The sequence below is a fragment of the Triturus cristatus genome, chromosome 8, assembly GCF_964204655.1.
Source record: "Triturus cristatus chromosome 8, aTriCri1.1, whole genome shotgun sequence".
In the NCBI taxonomy this organism is placed as follows: Eukaryota; Metazoa; Chordata; class Amphibia; order Caudata; family Salamandridae; genus Triturus; species Triturus cristatus.
Window position 1 is genome coordinate 1,423,658,064 of NC_140591.1, and position 19,140 is coordinate 1,423,677,203.

The 19,140-nt window shown below is 49.0% G+C and overlaps 1 protein-coding gene across 1 annotated transcript in view; it reads right to left on the minus strand.

Annotated features, from left to right (window-relative positions):
* LOC146805860 (uncharacterized) overlaps positions 1-19,140 on the minus strand; it is a 224,637-nt gene that overhangs the window by 23,383 nt on the left and 182,114 nt on the right. The window contains exon 7 of the mRNA XM_085623190.1: positions 14,933-15,067. Within this exon, the coding sequence (XP_085479316.1) occupies positions 14,933-15,067 (135 nt within the window). The remainder of the gene's footprint in view (positions 1-14,932; positions 15,068-19,140) is intronic.

The following is a 19,140-nucleotide window of genomic DNA, read 5'->3' on the forward strand; positions in this document are numbered from 1 at the left end:
TGCACCCCACGGATAGGGACTACTCTTTCTTCTCGCACGCACACCGCACCTACTCACGGCTGGACTACCTCCTGGTGAGTGGACCGATGCGTGCCGCTGCCACGGCGGCGGACATCGGGGTCCTGACCCTGTCTGACCACTCTCCAGTCACCGGCGTTTTCCGGTGGCCGGCGGCCTCCCCCTCTCGGGGGGCGTGGCGCCTCCGGGACACACTTCTACACAAAAAATCGGTGGTACAACGCGTCGGGGAGGTCATACAGGACTATCTCACTCACAACAGCAACACTGACACTTCGCAGGCGACACAGTGGGCGGCACTGAAGGCCGTCCTACGGGGGGAATTCATCTCTATCTCTGCAGCCGAGAATAAGGAGCGGCAACTGAAGAGGGATGAGTTGACAGCTCAAGTCCGGGAGCTTGAGCAGGTCCACCGCCGTACGGGAGCGCCGAGAGTATGGAGGCAGTTGAAGGCAGCGAGGAAGCTCCTCTCCGCTCTGGATCTTGATAGGGCGGAGTACGCCGCCTTACGCTTGAAACATGCCTACTACACTGGGGGGGACAGATGTGGCAAGCTCCTAGCACACCGGCTCCGGGTCGCGCAACAGCGCAGCGTGGTGAAAGAACTGGTGGGTGCGGATGGGGGGGTTGTCTCCGGGGACGCGGAGGTAGCGGAGACTTTCCGCGGCTTCTACGAGGCGCTGTATGCTGAGGAGCCCTCCTCGCCACGGGATGCCGATAGCTATTTGGAGTCGGTGACCCTCCCGGTGCTGGACCCGGCTCAGGCTGACCACCTGGAGCGGGACATCCATGTGGAGGAAGTGATTTCGGCTATCGCGCGGCTGAAACATGGCAAGGCCCCGGGCCCGGACGGGTACACGTCGCTATTCTACAAGACTTTTTGCACGACCGTGGCCCCTGTTCTTACGCGGCTGTTTAACTCTTTCTCCGAACCGGGAGCCATCCCTCCGGATCTCCTGAGGGCGACGGTCGCGGTAATCCCGAAGCCTGGGAAGGACCGGGCCCTCTGCGGCTCGTACCGGCCCATCTCGCTCCTAAATGTCGACCTCAAGTTGTACACGGGGATTCTCGCATCCAGGCTGGGTCCACACCTCCCCGACCTGGTGGAGGCGGACCAGGCTGGTTTTGTGCCCGGTAGACAGACGGTTGACAACACCAAGAGGGTGACGCATGTTCTGGAGAAGGCCTCAAGGATCTCGGGGGAGCGGATGTTGTTGTCCGTTGATGCGGAGAAGGCCTTCGACAGAGTTCACTGGCCGTATCTTGAGCGGGTCCTCAAAAAACTGGGAATCGGCGATAAGTTCCGCACCATGGTATTTAATTGCTATAAGCATCCTTCAGCGTCGGTGCGGGTAAACGGGTGTAGCTCTGGTGGCTTCGCCATCGAGCGCGGCACGCGGCAGGGCTGCCCTCTCTCGCCGCTCCTGTTTGCCCTCTACATGGAGCCGTTTGCTCAGAGGATCCGTAATAATCCGGATGCTGTCGGGGTCCGGATGGGCCAGTACGTCCACACCGTCAGTCTCTACGCGGATGATGTCCTGCTGACTTTGGACGACCCTAGGAGGTCGCTGCCTGCTTGCCTCCGAGAGTTGGACGCCTTTGCGGGGGTGGCCGGCTTCAAAATGAATATGAGCAAGTCGATGGCATTAGACGTATCCCTGGCTGCGGAAACCAGGAGGGATCTTCAACGGCTCTTCCCCATGCAGTGGTCCTCGTCCACGGTGCCGTATCTGGGGATTCTGCTGGCGCCTACATTATCGGAGATGGTTACGGCCAATTATGCCTCCCTCAGCAGGAAGATCAAGGACGAGCTTGGCCGATGGAACAAAGGCTTGCTGTCCTGGCTGGGGCGAATCGCGGCGGTCAAAATGACGGTGCTGCCCCAGATACTATATCTTTTCCGAGCCCTTCCGCTCCAACCCCCGGTGGGCTGGATCCGACAAATGCAGGCTGACATCTCCCGCTTTGTCTGGCAGGGCCGCAGGCCACGCATGAAGAGGGTCCTCTCCACGCTTGCTCCGGAAGCGGGGGGTCTCGGCATTCCGGACCTCCGTAAGTACTTTCAGGCGGCACAGCTTCGCTATCTGGTGGAGTGGAGCAGGTGGGAGTCCGACAAACATTGGCTCTTCCAAGACCAGGCAGTGGCGGGCCGCACCTTACAAGAGGTTCCATTCTTGCGCCGCACGCATCGCCCCCCTAATCTTTACGCTTCCTTTGTTACGCGGGTCCCCCTGCGTGTGTGGGACGCGGTCTGCGAGACCCGGGGCCTCACCACCTTCCCTTCGCCGCTCACGCCCATTACGGGCAACCCGGACTTCTCCCCAGGGATGGAGCCGGGGGTTTTCTCCCACTGGGTACGGGCGGGCTGCAGGGCACTCTTCCAGATCTATGGCCCGGAAGGCGTGGTTCCTTTTCAGCAACTCCGCCAGGAGTTCGGCCTGACGGAGCTGGACAGATTGCGCTACATGCAAGTTCGGCATTGGGCCCTCCAGCCTCAGGTGCGTGCCACCGCTGCCCGTCCAATTACACCGTACGAGCGGTGGTTGGCTACTCGGACCTCCGACGCTAAACTGATCACTGATCTGTACAAACACCTACAACCCCCGCCGTTTCACTACTACAACCCGGGGAGGGAGCGCTGGCACAGGGAATTGGGTAGGACACTCAGCCACAGGGAATGGGACAAAATTGCGTATCGGGCTCGGCACTCTGCATATCACACGGGCCTTACGGAGACATTCACTAAGGTGTCCACATACTGGTACTACACCCCGGAGAGACTGTATGAAATGCATAAACACACTGACAAGGGGTGCTGGCGGAGCTGCGGGCAGGAAGGTACCCTTACACACATTCTATGGGATTGCCCAGTGCTGACCGCCTACTGGAAAGAAGTCTTGGACGAGGTGGATGAGCACTTTGGGATAGAGCTGCCGCGACTCCCGGCGTATGTCCTGCTGGGCCTCCCCAATGACCTAATGTACCCACTGAAGTCCCGCAGGGGTAGGCAGATTGCAATAGCGCTGGGGTCTGCGGTTCAGAACATTCTGATCCACTGGCGCACATCCACCGTCCCCTCCATCACCGGTTGGTTGCATAGGCTCTGGCATGTGCTGGGGATGGAGAAGCTGTCGCTTGCGGTTGCGGGGGAGATAGACCAATTTGAAGAGCTATGGCAACCCTTTCTAGCGCTGCTGTCCACTGAATTCCGGGAGCTCACCTGCCCGAGGTACCTTAGGCTTCTCAGGCTGAGGCCGCCGGTGACCCCGGCGGACTAGCTTACATGTGAGATGGGGACCCCCGGGGAGGGGGGGGGGAGCGGGGCTTCCTGGTTAGGGCTACTTTGATGCGGGACCATAGGACGGGGGGGAGGGGGGAGTGTTGTTGTTTTGTTACTGGGAGGAGGGGGGATGGGAGGGGGGGGATTGTGTTCTGTTAAGGTGTTGATGGGGGGGATGCTCTTGCTCAGCTTTGGGGTGTCGGATACGCGCGTGGGACTCCACAGCTTGTAATTCTAGCGTTCAGTTACTGTGTTCTTCCCTCTGAGCCACCGCGCCACCTATTGCCAACCCTCTGGAGATGCATCCCTTCTTCTTTGACTGTATTCCATGTATCCTGCCTCCTATCCCCCTCCCCCATGGTTTGTTTTGTCTCAATAAAAAACGTTTTAAACATAAAAGTTCTTCTAGGTCCCTGGTGCATAGCTGGGCCCAGGGAGGCCAGCAAACAGGGCCCTCCAGCAGGCAGGTAAGCCCCCATTGCGGTTCCTCCTGGGCCCCAGCAGCAGCAAGCCCCAGCAAGTCAGGTTCAGCACTAGCACAGAACAAAACAACTTCATGGGGTCACAGCCCCTATATTTATATTAGGCATTCCTTTGTCAGCAGTACAAGGCATGGGGGAACCAGATGCAACTGGTTCAGGGGGGAATTGGAGCACTTTGTTTTCCAAGCTCCTCTTCCCCTTTGTCAGGTGGGGGCTCAGTGATTTAAACAGTCACCAGTTCATCTGACCTCCTTAGAATGCGCTGTATTTTCTTTAATGCTGATTTGTGCCTCTATATGCCCCCAAACCCTTGTTATAACAATAGCTCCCGAAGTGCATGGGTGACAGGGGAATATATTCATAATTACAGTGGCGTAACGAAACTTGAGGGGGCCCCCCTGCAAAGTACATGGAGGGGGCCCCCCATTCTCCTCGCCAGTCAAGAGCCCTCAGGCCAGCGACCCGCCATACTGCAGGGGCTCACCCCAGCCATAAAAAAAGGATTCTGGTTCCTCTATTGGTCACATCCGCCCTCTCATCGAGCAATTTACATACATCAGTAAATGCTGCTGCGCCCTCCAGCAAAGTTACATAACACTGCCTCCAGCCGGCCCACCAAACACATCCTCCTACTTGATGAGCCACCTTCAAGCGAAGCCCTCTCTGTTAACCACCTCCAAACGCAGATCACTTCCGTCGTGCCTGCTACTAACTCATCCATTACACTCTACCCTCACCCCTATGAAACCCGCAATTCTGCTTTTCTGCCCTCCTTTAAAACCACCCCTCGTATGTCACTGCAAACCTGTGACCGCCGCCTACTGCTCCCCTGTCCATCACCCACAGAAAGACTGATGACCGGTCACCATCTAACCACTGCCTACCAGTAAAGACAGAGCCTTTCAGCTGCTGGCCTCCCCAATGCCACTATGGAAGTTTTAAAAATGTTGAACAATCTCTGCAACTGACCACCTCAAAACATTTCTTCCTGCTAGCCTATACGGCATCAAAGCCGTTCCTGCTACTTTTCATCCTCTGCATGATGCACACAATAATATCAAATGCACAAAGTGTCCGATTTTTGTTTCCTCACGCCAACATTAATTTACACTATGTACCCCACTAAACCATACCTGCTGTCAAAGGCAAACCAGATCCCATATGTAGCACCAGTCAACAAGTACCCCAAGGACAAACACCAGAGAGAATGAGCGATTCATGAATTAAACCTACAATGACAACGTAGCATTTCCCCACCAACTGTCAGCCCAGCAAAGTCTGCAACCGCACAGTAGCCATCAATACCAGCAACGTCTAAAGCGCATTTCCACTTCCTTTCTTTGGCAGCTCCTGATACATATACGTATGCCTTCTGGGCGCCATCTACCACAGACCACAGCATTCTTTGTCTCCCTAAGACTAACCGAATGCTGTCGGTGAACGCTTCTCTTCCCCCTTCCTTACTAATAACTAATGGAGGATAACGAAAAAAATATATAGTATTTTCTTATGCAAATAGCGTATCAAGCACTTGCTGCCCGCAGTCCTCGCCAGATCAACACAAATCAATATTCTGCTATCGCACCATCCTGTCACCCCTATTATTATCTGAAGATATTTTTTTATCCCTTCCTTGAACTGGGAAAAACAATACTTTGCACAAAAACAAGTCCCTTTAAAACCTTTGCTACTTACAGACTCGCAAAGCACTTCCTTGTTTTACTAACTGTTGTAAAGCAAACGGATAACTCATTCTAGGATTGGGATTATTGTTTAGAGGTGTGGAAGTTAATACTGAGACATAGGATGATTTTTTGCATACACTCGTTCTTCCCTGCATGCGCACACAAAGCAACATTACAATTTAGCTAAACAAATTGTTCAGAAATGTACCGGAAGGTAAAGAAACAGCCCAAATTATTTTTACAAAGAAAAATAGACAATCGTCAACTTTATACCCCATGACATAAAAGCCTTAGCGTGCACAGCTTGCTCAAATCCACGCTACCTAATTCTACCAAACTCAGCACATTTGAACATCTCATAATTCCATGCCACACAATTCAACTATAAATAATTTAACCCTACATTCCATACCACATAATTACAATCCTAAAAATGAAAAAACATATATTTCAACTTCACTCCATACCACATAAGTCCACATCACATACTAACATTCCACACAACTTAATAGCACTCCAAACCACAAAATTACACTCCACACAACACAATTTAAGTATACATAATTCCACTTCAACCTATATAATTATACGTCACACAACATATTTACACTCAACTTTAAAACACAGAATTACCCTCCACAAAATACAACTCTGCAACATGCTACATAATTCCACTCCGCACAATTATACACCACACCAAGCCACATAATTCCACACGTCTCACAATTCCACAATTCATCCCCACACAATTCATCACACATAATTACTCCACATAATACCACTCAGCACCACATAATTACCCTCCACATAATTATGCTCTCATCCATATTGCATAAATACACTCCACATAAATCTAGTCTATGCCACGTAGCAACATTCCACATACACTCGTTCTTTCCTGCATACGCACAAAAAGAAACATTACAATTTAGCTTAACAAATTGTTCAGAAATGTACCGGAAGGTAAAGAAACAGCCCAAATTATTTTTACAAAGAAAAATAGACAATCGTCAACTTTATACCCCATGACATAAAAGCCTTAGCGTGCACAGCTTGAATCAAATCCACGCTACCTAATTCTAGCAAACTCAGCACATTTGAACCTCTCATAATTCCATGCCACACTATTCAACTATAAATAATTTAACCCTACATTCCATACCACATAATTACAATCCTAAATATGAAAAAACATATATTTCTACTTCACTCCATACCACATAAGTCCACATCACATAATAACATTCCACACAACTTAATAGCACTCCAAACCACATAATTACATTCCACACTACACAATTCAAGTACACATAATTCCACTTCAACCTATATAATTATACGTCACACAACATATTTACACGCAACTCCAAAACACAGAATTACCCTCCACAAAATATAACTCTGCAAAATGCTACATAATTCCACTCCGCACAATTATACACCACACCATGCCACATAATTCCACACGTCACAATTCCACAATTCATCCCCACACAATTCATCACACATAATTACTCCACATAATACCACTCAGCACCACATAATTAACCTCCACATAATTATGCTCTCATCCATATTGCATAAATACACTCCACATAAATCCAGTCTGTCACGTAGCAACATTCCACATAACTACACTTCACACCATGCCTCATAATACCACTCAACATAATTTTCACCCAGCAGCGAACACTTCCACGTCACACATTTCAACTCTACACATTTCCATTCCACACCACATAAGTCAACAACAAACTACATAATTCAAACCAACAACAGAATTACATAACACACCACATACATCCAATCTACACCACAAAATTCCACATCATGCTATAATATTTAACAGCACACCACATAAGTAAACTCCACTACATACCACTCCACAACGCAAAATACCATTCCAGATAATCTCCCTCCAAGACACACAATCCCACTCCATGACACACAATCCCACTCCACATAATTCCAGTACACTCAGTACCACACAATTACTATCCACATAATTACATTATTTCGCTACACAGATCCAATCCACACAACACAATTCCACAACTAACAATTCCAATCCAAACCACATATGTCCACTTGACACCACACACATTCACTCCACTCCAAGCAGAAAACACATAGGTAAAATACACTGTCCTTTACAATGTCAATAGCTCTAACTCTCACAAATGCGAGACCAATTGCATTGCAAATGCTTGTTTACCTTCCAATGCGACCGAGCAGATCCTGTTCATTTTTTTTATTTTTATTTATTTTATGGAGTTTTATATAGCTCGAACTTGACCCGTATCGGGTATCATAGCGCTTAACATGAGCACCAGTTGTGTTACATGAGGACACATTCATATTTGTTAGGCACAGGGAGATTAAGTGATTTGCCCAGAATCACAGGATGTTCAGCGTCATTGTTGAAACTCGAACCCAGTTCCCCAGATTCGAGGTCGACCGCCCTAGCCGTTAGGCCAACTCCTCTCCCAAGTATGAGTAAGAATAGGCATAAGAAGGGCTAAGCAGAAGACCTGAAGTATTTAAATGTAAAAGTAGTGGAAGGTAGGTTCAAGTAGGAGTATGCAGGAGTAAGAGTGCAAGTAGGAGTAGGTAGGACTAAGTTATGGTAATAAGGGCATTGGTAAATATGGTAGCAAAAGTAAGAATAGCAGTTAGAAGACGTAATAGTAGTAAGAGGAGAAATGAGTAAGAGCAGGAGGAAATAGGCGTAATAAATTGTAAGTGGAAGCAAGAGTATGTTGGAATAATAAAACGTAAGAGTGGGAACAAATATGAGGTGTAAGAGAAAGGTAAAATTAAGAGGTTACGTAGCACAGTAAGAGGAAGTATGCAACATATGAGTAGAAACAAAAATCAGCAGTAGGCATAAGTAGGAAAAGTTAGTAAATTAAGTGCAAGATTAATGAAAGTAAGATTGAAAGAGACCAAGATGAGGAAAGAAAGACGAAGACAGCAAATCCTTCCATATTCTTCTACGACTCCAGTGCTAACAAAGCGTGACATGCTTTTCATTTTATGTACACATCAGATGAAGAGCAAGGACCTTCCATTAAGCGCTATTGTAACATGCTTCAGTTGGTAACTTGCGTGCAGCTGAAATAGGTACAATTTATGTGTTTTATAGCGCTCACAAACAGCATAAGCGTGTTTCTTGGCACTATTTCAACAAAAGTTAACGCTATGCCACTGGCAGAGGTGCAATTTGTTTTATTAATGGGTTGCACACAGACCGGTCTCTGTGACGTGCTGTTCGACGAAAAAGTGCAAGAAAAGACTTCTTAATACCACGTGAGCAGCACTTCAGGACTGTTTGGATAAAGCTTAGCCGATGCCCGGGAGCCGAATAGTGATTTTTATGTGTCGCTGGCGGCCAGTAGCAGTGCGTTTACCCCAAGGGCCACATTTGGCATGTTCTGATTTGAACTCACCATTATAGAGAGAATGTAATACTAGGTCATTTATTGTCACATGCAACAAGGGTTGTCAATCCCGGCCCCTTTCTCTGTAGTCCCCGGCACCTGTTTAGAGGTGGACAGGAAGGAGCCCTCTCTCCTTCCAGCACAGCAAGCAATACCACAGAACAGCGCCAAGGCCAACACAAACGGCTCCCGGTAGCTCAGCTCATGTGCCCCGGTAGATGTGAGGCTGTGAGCTGATGAGTAAGAGGTTTAGGAGCAGGGTGAGGAGCTGGCAGCCTACACCAGGGTGGAGCAACAGCACCGAGGCGTCTACAGCAACAGGGGACGGGTCTCCTCAGCTCCGAAGTGTGAGGCCAGCACGTGGGAGCCATGCAGCGGCAGCCAATGCTTGTGAAGCAAGTAATCAAGCATTGGCAAAGGTAAAATAAAACCAAGCTAGTGCCAACTAACACGAAGGGTGGGACGGGGAATGGTAAAATTGGGGGCAGGAGGCAGGCCCGGCTCCGGGAATTTTTATTTGGGTGGGCCAAGGGTACATTCGGGTGGGCCACTGCTGGCCTGATTTATCGCTTATATATCTAGCCAGGCCTGCTTCTGGGCCCTCCTTTATCTCTCCTTAGTATTACAAGGTACAGTAAAACACACTCTTTTCCAAGTCTCTTTCTAAATGTTATCACTCTCAAAAAGTGTTTTTTTCCATGTACTGTCCCTCTGATGGGAAGAGGAGGTTTCTAAGGTGGGAGTATCAGGCAAGTGACACTACTCGGGCTCCCACTGGGAGAAACCCTCTTCATTACTACCTCCACCTGACCTCTGACTCTGCAGCGCACTCTCTTACAGGCTTGATTATCCACTTTTCTACCACCCTTCTTCATCACACCTTATCTCACACCTGACCTTGGGCCCTAGCCCCATATCAGCCACCATTCAGTTCCACTTTCACTATTCCCAGTAAAAAACAATAGTAAAATCACCTTCAAACTTGAAACATTGAATATAGCAGTAAAAATAATTAGCATGCATGATAAAGTATGCTCCACAGTTGTCCTAATCACCTGATTGTTAATTAAATAAATGAAAACAGAAAGGCCATGACAGGGCCGGCTTTACTGCTGGTGCAAACGTCTTTTTGACCTCTTTTTTGACCTCTTTCTCTGTAGATAGGTTAACTACCACCCTCCAACAGTACCCTTCATCTCGCCATAGCCACTCCCCCTCATGGCCTCCTCCTCAGACTCCCTAACTACCACCCTCCACCAGTTTCCCCCATCTTTCTGTAGCTCCCCCACACCCCATGACCTCCTCCTCAGATTCCCTCACTGCCACCCTCCACCAGCGCCCCTCATAGCTTCGTATTTCCCCCCACCCCATGACCTCCTCCTCGGATTCCCTGCCACCCTCCATCAGTGCCCCTCATCTCTCTGTAGTTCCCCCCCACCCCTGACCTCCTCCTCAGATTCCCTCACTGCCACCCTCCACCAGTGCCCCTCATTTCTCCATAATTCCCCCCACCCCCATAACCTCCTCCTCAGATTCCTTCACTGCCACCCTCCACCAGCACCCCTCATCTCTCCGTAGATCCACCCACCAGTGACCTCCTCTTTGGATTCCCTCACTGCCACCCCCCACTAGTGCCCCTCAGCTCTCTGTAGTTCCCCCACCTCATGACCTCCTCCTCCGCTTCCCTCACTGCCAACCTCCACTAGTGCCCCTCATTTCTACATAGCCCCCCCACCCCATGACCTCCTCCTCAGATTCCCTCACTGCTCCCTCCACCAGCGCCCCTCATCTCTCTGTAGTTCCCCCCCACCCCATGACCTCCTCCTCAGATTTCTTCACTGCCGCCCTCCACCAGTACCCCTCATCTCTCTGTAGTTCCCCTCCACCCTGTGACCTCCTCCTCGGATTCCCTCACTGCCACCCTCCACTAGTGCCCCTCATCTCTCTGCTGTTCCCCCCACCCCGTGACCACCTCCTCTGACTCCCTCACTGCCACCCTCCACCAGTGCTCCTCATCTCATTGTAGCTCCCCACCCCATTACCTCTTCCTCGTTTTCCCTCACTGCCACCCTCCACTAGTGCCCCTCATCTTTCCGCAGCTCCACCCCCACTCCAGGACCTCCTCCTCGGCTTCCCTCACTGCCACTCTCCACTAGTGCCCCTCATCTCTCTGTAGTTCCCCCCACCCCGTGACCTCCTCCTCTGACTCCCTCACTGCCACCCTCCACCAGCGCCCCTCATCCCTCCGTAGCTCCTCACCCCATGACCTCTTCCTCGGATTCCCTCACTGCCACCCTCCACTTGTGCCCCTCATCTCTCCGTTGCCCCTCTCTCATATCCATTCCATTTGTTGTACAGCGCTACTCATATGAGTGTAGGGTGTCACAGTACTTTACATAACAGCACACATTATACAGAGACAATAAATCAGTCTATGGGGAATGTCACATAAGCCAATGAGGATTACAAGGTGTAGAAATCACGTCATCCATACTGGTGGGCAATATATTTTACGGGGGTTTGGACTGGAGAAGCACAAACTCAGGATTTAAAGAGTACTCCAGTGGTTGGGGGTTGGCTTTACTGATAAAAATGTATAACTGCCCAAACAAACTCTTTTTGGCAACATTAGAATAATGAAGGAATGGAGAAGTTCTAACTATATCACAATACAAAAAAGCGAAGTTTGTATGCAGCTCTTTAAAGACAGTTCATAGGTCACTGTCCTATGTTAGGATAGTAACTTCTGAACTGCAAGTAACACAAGGATATCTGTGACAGAGGTAGTAACCCACTGAGCTATTCCCATAAAATTCAGTTTATCAGCATTTAAAAACTACCAACAGACAAATGGTTACTCTGCAGCAGGATCGTAAATCACCAGTTATCTGCACAGTTTTTATTATAGTTGTACATCGGTGGCAGATTCACTGGGAGGGCCATGGCTCATGTTTGGGTGGGCCTGGCCCACCCCGCCCACCCCACCCTCTAGAACCGGGCCTGGCAGGAGGTAACATATCCTGCACTTGTTAGTGGTGTGAGACAAAGAAAAGGGTCAGCGACAGGAGGATATTTACAGCTGGGACTAATTAAAGTCCCAGATAACCTAACTATCTGTAGAAATGTAAATGCTGCATTTTAAAATATATCAGGCATTTGTTATCAACCCACAACATAGCATGTTTTTTGAAGGAGCTCACAATGAAAACTCACAATTAAAACTGCTAGACTTACCGACAACGCTGCAGAATGTTATCTGTCCTGCTCTTTACCAGTCTAACCTCTCTCCCTGAAAGCCCCGGCCGGGCTCTGACTGAAGAGAAACAATGTAACTTGTTACTTTGTTTCTCTTCAGTCCTGCCCTGGGTCAGCGCGAGGAGCTCTGAGCAGGCTGCAGACTGCAGACTGCACCTGCTTTCTAGAGCAAGCATTTCAATCATAGCTCTTTACTGAAGAGCTGAGGGGGCCCCCTTCACCTACCGAAGACTGGGGGCCCCCCCGCACCGCGGGGGCTGCGGGGGCGTTTGTTACGCCCCTGCATAATTATAATTTTTATTGTATTCTTTTCTCGTGGTAAATAATTTAAGATATTACCTCTGCAGGCCATGTTTATTCTTTAGTTACGATACTGCAAGGTGTATGACGGATATTTTCATAAAACATGTTTATTTATTTCAAAGGATACCTCATTACCAGAAAATAGCAAGGTAAGTGGGGGAAGTGTGGCATGCTCCGTTTTTTTTAACATTTATTAAGGAAACAGCTTTATGATTGCTGTATACAGAATGTTATAGCTCTGTTGACTTGCATCGAGCCACTTGTCTTTGTGCTTTAAAGTGCCTTAGAATGTGTCCATAAATGTTTACTAATGCAAGCATACATTTCTAAATCAGACTACATGAACTAGTGTATAGCAGTTGTATAGCTCTTCAATTCCTGGCTGCACAACACCCAGGATAATGTGCTGCATGGCTAAACACTCATAAGGTCCCAAAGGCGAGATCTATTGGCTATGCCAATGCTTGTTATTTATGTTGTTATTTCCAGGGCCAATGCCCCCAAGCCTGTGTTTCCGGCTCCAACTCTGCTTGGACGACACAAAAGGAAGTCAATGAAGACACTTCTAAACAGGCAAAGTGAGCTCAGGTTTTCCAGTTCCAGAGGTATGAAAATGTCACATAGTAATGCACTGCCAGAGTTAGTTCAGGGTAGAACGAGGGCCTGCAAACATGGCGAAAGCCAGTTTGGGATGCGAAAAGGTTTAACTTGTTTTCAGGGAGTGAAGGATGGTTTGTACAAATGTTATGAAATAATCTGTTTTATTTTTAAACTCTGATACCTGAGCAAGCATGCATTAGTTATTCATGGTTACAATACATATAATATAATATTGTATAGGCTTATTGCATTTTACTATTTCTTCTGTCAGCAATTCTGCCTTACTTGCATACAATTAGAAACCATTTAGTGGCAGGTGGAGCCAAGATTCAGAGAAAACAAATTCAGGAGAATAATAATTTGCCTCCATTTAAAATATGTCTAGATTTACCCTCGTTATAATTTATCATACCCACGAAGGATTCAGATGATGCTAAGAAAGTGAGACCCCTAGTCCTGATGATTCATTACTATACCTACATAGTAAAGCCGAGGTCCATAGGTGGCTGCATTAAACTGATGCAACCACAGAGACCTAACGTACCTCATGGCCAGAGTAGTGCATTGACAGAGACTTTTCAAGGAATCTCATTGACAGTTGTAAAGGGTATAAAACTAGGATCCAGAATCTGGAAAGATGAAAACTTGTTCTCCGTAAGCCTAAAAGGATCCATCACGCCACATCTCATAAGTGCAACCTGCATCAGGAGGGCCATATGTAACTAATCCTAAGCGCCCTCTAACAGCTGCCAATGGATCCACGGATCAAGCTGAATTTCTCTGTCCTGTGCAAAAGGTCTTCTAGAAAAGAGGACCATAATACCTTCAAAATCTGGCACAAGGTGGTGTACCAACCCTAAACCTGTGACCAGTGACCGCACGCTTGAACAATCAGTCAGCATTCAAACAGAACAGAGAAGATCCTTGGGAGTTCAGCATCATATGGTGTGCAAATGCCCTGAACCCACAGAACACAACAATGCTACACATGCTTCAGCAAACACCCATATACTTAACTACTCAACACAGTGGCTGTGACTGAAGAATTTTGGGAAAGGTGCAAGCCACTGGACTCCAATTCCACCAACCCTGCATTCACACAGACATAAGGGAAACCTAGGGGCATATTTGCAACATGGCGATAATAAATTATCGCCGCTTTTGCGGACGATTTCGGCCGAAAACCGGCGATAATTTTATCACCTAATTAGCAAGGCCACGCTAACGCTTGAAACCTTGCCTTAGCGTGGGGATTCTTTACGACCAGCGTTGCATCTCTAATGAGATGCAAAGTGGGCGTTCCTGACCGAACATGACAGGAGAAATGTCGCCAAGCGACATTTCTCCTATCATCAAGCCCCGCGCTATGAAGCATAGCGTCAGGAAAAGTAGTGATAACCCCTGTTATTGCTACTTTCCTTACGCCTGCTTCAGCACTGACTTAGCCATGATATCCTATGGAAGGTGGATACCATGGCTAAGTTTGTGAGTCCCTATCAGCAAGCTAACGCCACATTGCGTGAGATTATCGCTGGGTTTCCAGCGATAATCTCACGTTAGGCAGTTAACGTGAGGATTTTTATCGCTGAGGAGATAAGCGTTTCTAATAGCACGCTATCTCAGTGATAAAAATCCACGTTACCCAGCAATAATTATCCTCACGCTAAGAGCGCTGAGCGATAATTATCGCCGGGTGTTGCTGATATGCCCCCTAGTTTCATATTTATCTCACACTAACTTCAGTCATATACCTCAGAAGTGGCCAAACAGTGAGGCGTAGTGCTTTATACAACCATAAAATTAGTCAATGCGCACATGCTCCTCTTGAGAAAAGCTGGCGCTCTCTGATCTAGTGACCAGATCGCTCACCGTTATGATGATCCTGATCGTCTTCATTGTTAGTTTCCGTGTCGGTCAGGTTGATCTTGCAGGCGCTGAGGAGATACATGTTACTCACTGGTTGATCGAAACCTTTAACCGCTAGGAAGGCGCCGGTTGATAGACCTCAATAACAACAAGAGAAACACGTTGAGTCCACTTTCTGCAAATCTCAGAATATTGGGCAGCATTTGTCAGATTTTGCGAATGGGAGAACAAGAAATACTTTCTTGTAAATAATTCGTAGGAGGCAATTTCGTGAAACTGGGGCTCTTTCAGTTAAATCATCTGTTAAATTTCACCTCTAAAAGAATAATATCTTCTCAGAACAATGAATACTGTTGTAATTGAAACTGGAAAAACATTTTAGGAGAAAAGCTCTAAGGTTTGTCAATTATTAGCAAGACAAAAGCAACCACTGTGTACAGGTGTTACACATTTATAATTAGTGTAGTCCGGTGATGCTTGTACGCATGGCCTGTGTGTGTGCGTGTTCATACATTCAATGACAATTCAAAGATCTTTATTTCGGCACCAGGCTTTAAAAACACATAAAAACCAGTGAAACAGCATAACACGAAATATACAATGTAATGCAAGTAAGCAGTCTTAATCATATTCTGTGGGGTGGACACAGCCTCATGTGGGGCACTCCAAAGACTGGATATCCTATCTCACTCACTGTGGACTTCATATACTTAATCCACAGAATCTTACTAGATCTTGAGTAAGGTAGAATTTCTTCTAGCCCTTGACAATAAGAGAGGAGCTCCGGGATGGCCCAGATCCTCCTCCAATACAGCAGTGGGTGCAGTCCTAACCTTTCGGAGATAGTTCACAGCCCAAAAGCCAGCCTAAGAGGAAGCAAAGGGGTACACGCAGGTACACCTACTAACTGACACATAAAATGATTTGACACCCTCTTGCCCGATGTCGTCTTGTTCACGGAAACTTGGACCAACACCACATCCGGCCCCGACATCGCCACTGCCATCCTGGACGGCTACAAGATACAGAGAAAGGACCGCCCTAACCACCCGGAAAGAGGGATCGCCATCGCACACAAGACCCCCTGCGACTCTCTACATCCAGCACGAGTGATCCCCACTCCAACACAGAACACCTCCACTTCCAGATCCAGACCAGCCCCAGGACTACGCTACACGGCACCCTCATTTACAGACCACCAGGACCCCGCACCCAGGCAGCAACCACCATCACCGAGCTCGCCGCACCCCACGCCATCACCTCCACTAACTACATTCTACTCGGGGACCTGAACTTCCACCTCGACAACAGCAACGATCCCAACTCCACCACTCTCCTTGAGAACCTCTACAACCTCGGACAGAAGCAGCTCGTCAGCACACCCACCCACAGAGCAGGTCACACCCTCGACCCCATCTTCGCGAGAGGATACAAAATCCGCTTCAGCCACACCACCCAGCCCATCTGGACGGACCACCACTGCGTACATTTCACCTTCAACACCGCCACCGCACCCAAGACCGCCCGCGTCCGCCGCGACAGAACTGGGGCAAGGTCACTGAGGAACTCCTCAACACCGTCCTCCTCCAAGACCCCCCCAGCGTCATGACCGACACCAACTCCGCAGCTAGGAAATTTCACCGCTGGGTCTCCTGCTGCGCCAACAAGTTGGCTCCTCTCCGCCACCCCACCAAACAACGCCCTCTGAAGGCGGCCTGGTTCACCGCAGAACTCCAAGAAGCCAGACGCTCCTGCAGATGCCTAGAGAAAACCTGTAGGAACGAGAAAACCTCGGAAGCAAGGAACAACCACAAGAGCGCCCTCAAGGAATACCACCAGCACATAAGAGACACCAAACGGGCCTTCATAAGAGACAAAGTCAAGACCAACGCGACCAACGTCAAGGAACTGTTCAACATCATTCAGCAGTTCGCAAAATCCACCAGCGAAGCCATGGACGTCACACCCTACCAGGAACTCTGCGACAAGCTCAGCTCCTACTTCCACCTGAAGATCAAGGCCCTCTATGACAACTTCAGCGAGCCAGCACCTAACATCACTCCCACCACCACCAAGAAGCCGACCATCACATCCTGGACACCTGCGACCGTAGAGCACATCACCGCGACCATGAAGAAAACTCACTCAGGAGCCCCAATGGACCCCTGCCCTCCACACATCTTCCACAAGGCCGCGACTGTCATTGCTCCCGAACTAGGATGGACAATCAACACCTCCCTCAGATCCGGCACCTGCCCAGACGACTGGAAACGTGCAGAGGTGAAACCCCTTCTCAAGAAACCAACGGCCGACCCAACGGACCTGAAAAACTACCGGCCCATCTCTCTCCTCCCCTTCGCAGCCAATGTCACAGAGAGACTCGTAAACACCCAGCTGACCACCTTCATCGAACCGAACTCCATCCTAGATGCCTCCCAGTCTGGTTTCCACAGCAATCACAGCACCAAGACCGCCCTCCTCGCTGCCACGGACGACATCCGCATGCTACTAGACCAGGGACACCCTGCGGCCCTCATCCTTCTAGAACTCTCCACAGCCTTCGACACGATCTCGCACCGCACACTAGCCATCAGACTCCACGACGCAGGGATACAAGGAGCCGCACTCGACTGGATTCAATCCTTCCTCTCCGGCAGAACCCAGAGGATCAGACTCCCCCTTTCCTCTCCGAACCCACTGACATCATCTGCGGAGTACCCCAAGGATCATCACTCAGCCTGACGCTCTTCAACATCTACATGGCCCCCATCGCCACCATCGTCAGACAGCATGGGCTCAGCATTGGTTCCTACATCGACGACACCCAGCTCATCCTCTCACTCACAAAGAGTCCTGAAGACACCAGACTCTGCCCGAAACCTCGGCATCATCCTTGACTCCTCCCTCTCCATGAACCGCTACATAAACGCCGTTGCCTCCACTAGCTTCAACTGCCTTCGCATCCTCCATAAGACATTTGAATGGATCCCCCCGGACTGCAGAAAGACTATCACCCACGCACTCATAACCAGCAGACTTGACTATGGCAACGCCCTCTACGCCCGACTCAACAAAACTCTTCTACACAAACTCCAAACAATCCAGAATGCCGCAGCCAGACTCATCCTCGGGACACCGCGTTACGAGCACATGACCCAACACCTATGAGGCCTCCACTGGCTCCCCGTCGAGAAGAGGATCACCTTCAAACTCCTCACCCATACCTACAAATCCCTCAACAACATCGGACCCAAATACCTCAACGACAGAGTATCCTTCCACGTACCCCAGAGGAACCTCCGCTCCGCTGACCTCTTCCTGGCAGAGGTCCCCCGCATCCGCAGAAACAGAACCGGTGGGAGAGCCTTCTCCTACATCACAGCCAAGACCTGGAATGAACTTCCTGCCAACATCAGACGCTCCCCGACCCTGCACACGTTCAGAAAGGACATTGAGATCTGGCTCTTCAACTGATCCGGAACTGCCTCCCCCCAGCACCTTGAGACCCTCACGGGTGAGTAACGCGCTATACAAACCCATGATTGATTGATTGATTGAACTAATGTGGATATATCTAAATGCCCCTTAACTCTGCGCCATAGGAAGCTGACCCCAGTGCCTGATGATTATATATCAGTAAAGCAAGTTGGATAGGGCGAAACTGTGACCTAGCACCATCTTAAGAATTCCTACTGACACTTGTAACATACGCTGAATAATGTGTGCTTGCCACCCCATGTGTTCATTCAGTGTTATACCTAGGTAAACAAAAGGGCCCCAGATAGTGTTGGGTTAGCCCTTGTCGAGGGCCCAGGGTTCAGGACCGTTTACTTAGTTTTGCTCACGTTGATCTCTAGGCCCCTCATTTTACAGAAACACACAAGTTGATTCAAGGCTTTTTGAAGTCCCATGGGTGATTTGGAGAGGAGTAAATATAATTTGCAAACATGAGGACCAGATCCCTCAAGCTTGCCAATCTGGGTGTGTCATTATCACACTGGTCTAAAAAATTGACAAGTCCATTGACATAAAGTGTGAACAACGTAGGCACCAATATGCACCCCTTGCCTAACCCCTCTAGTCACAAGGAAAGGATCAGCCAACTCACCTGCACTTCCAAACCTAACTTGCACATAATTCTTATGATGCGGTCTATTTATAATGTCGAGCAGTCAGTTTGGCACCTCATCTCAGAAAGAACCCCCAAAGCG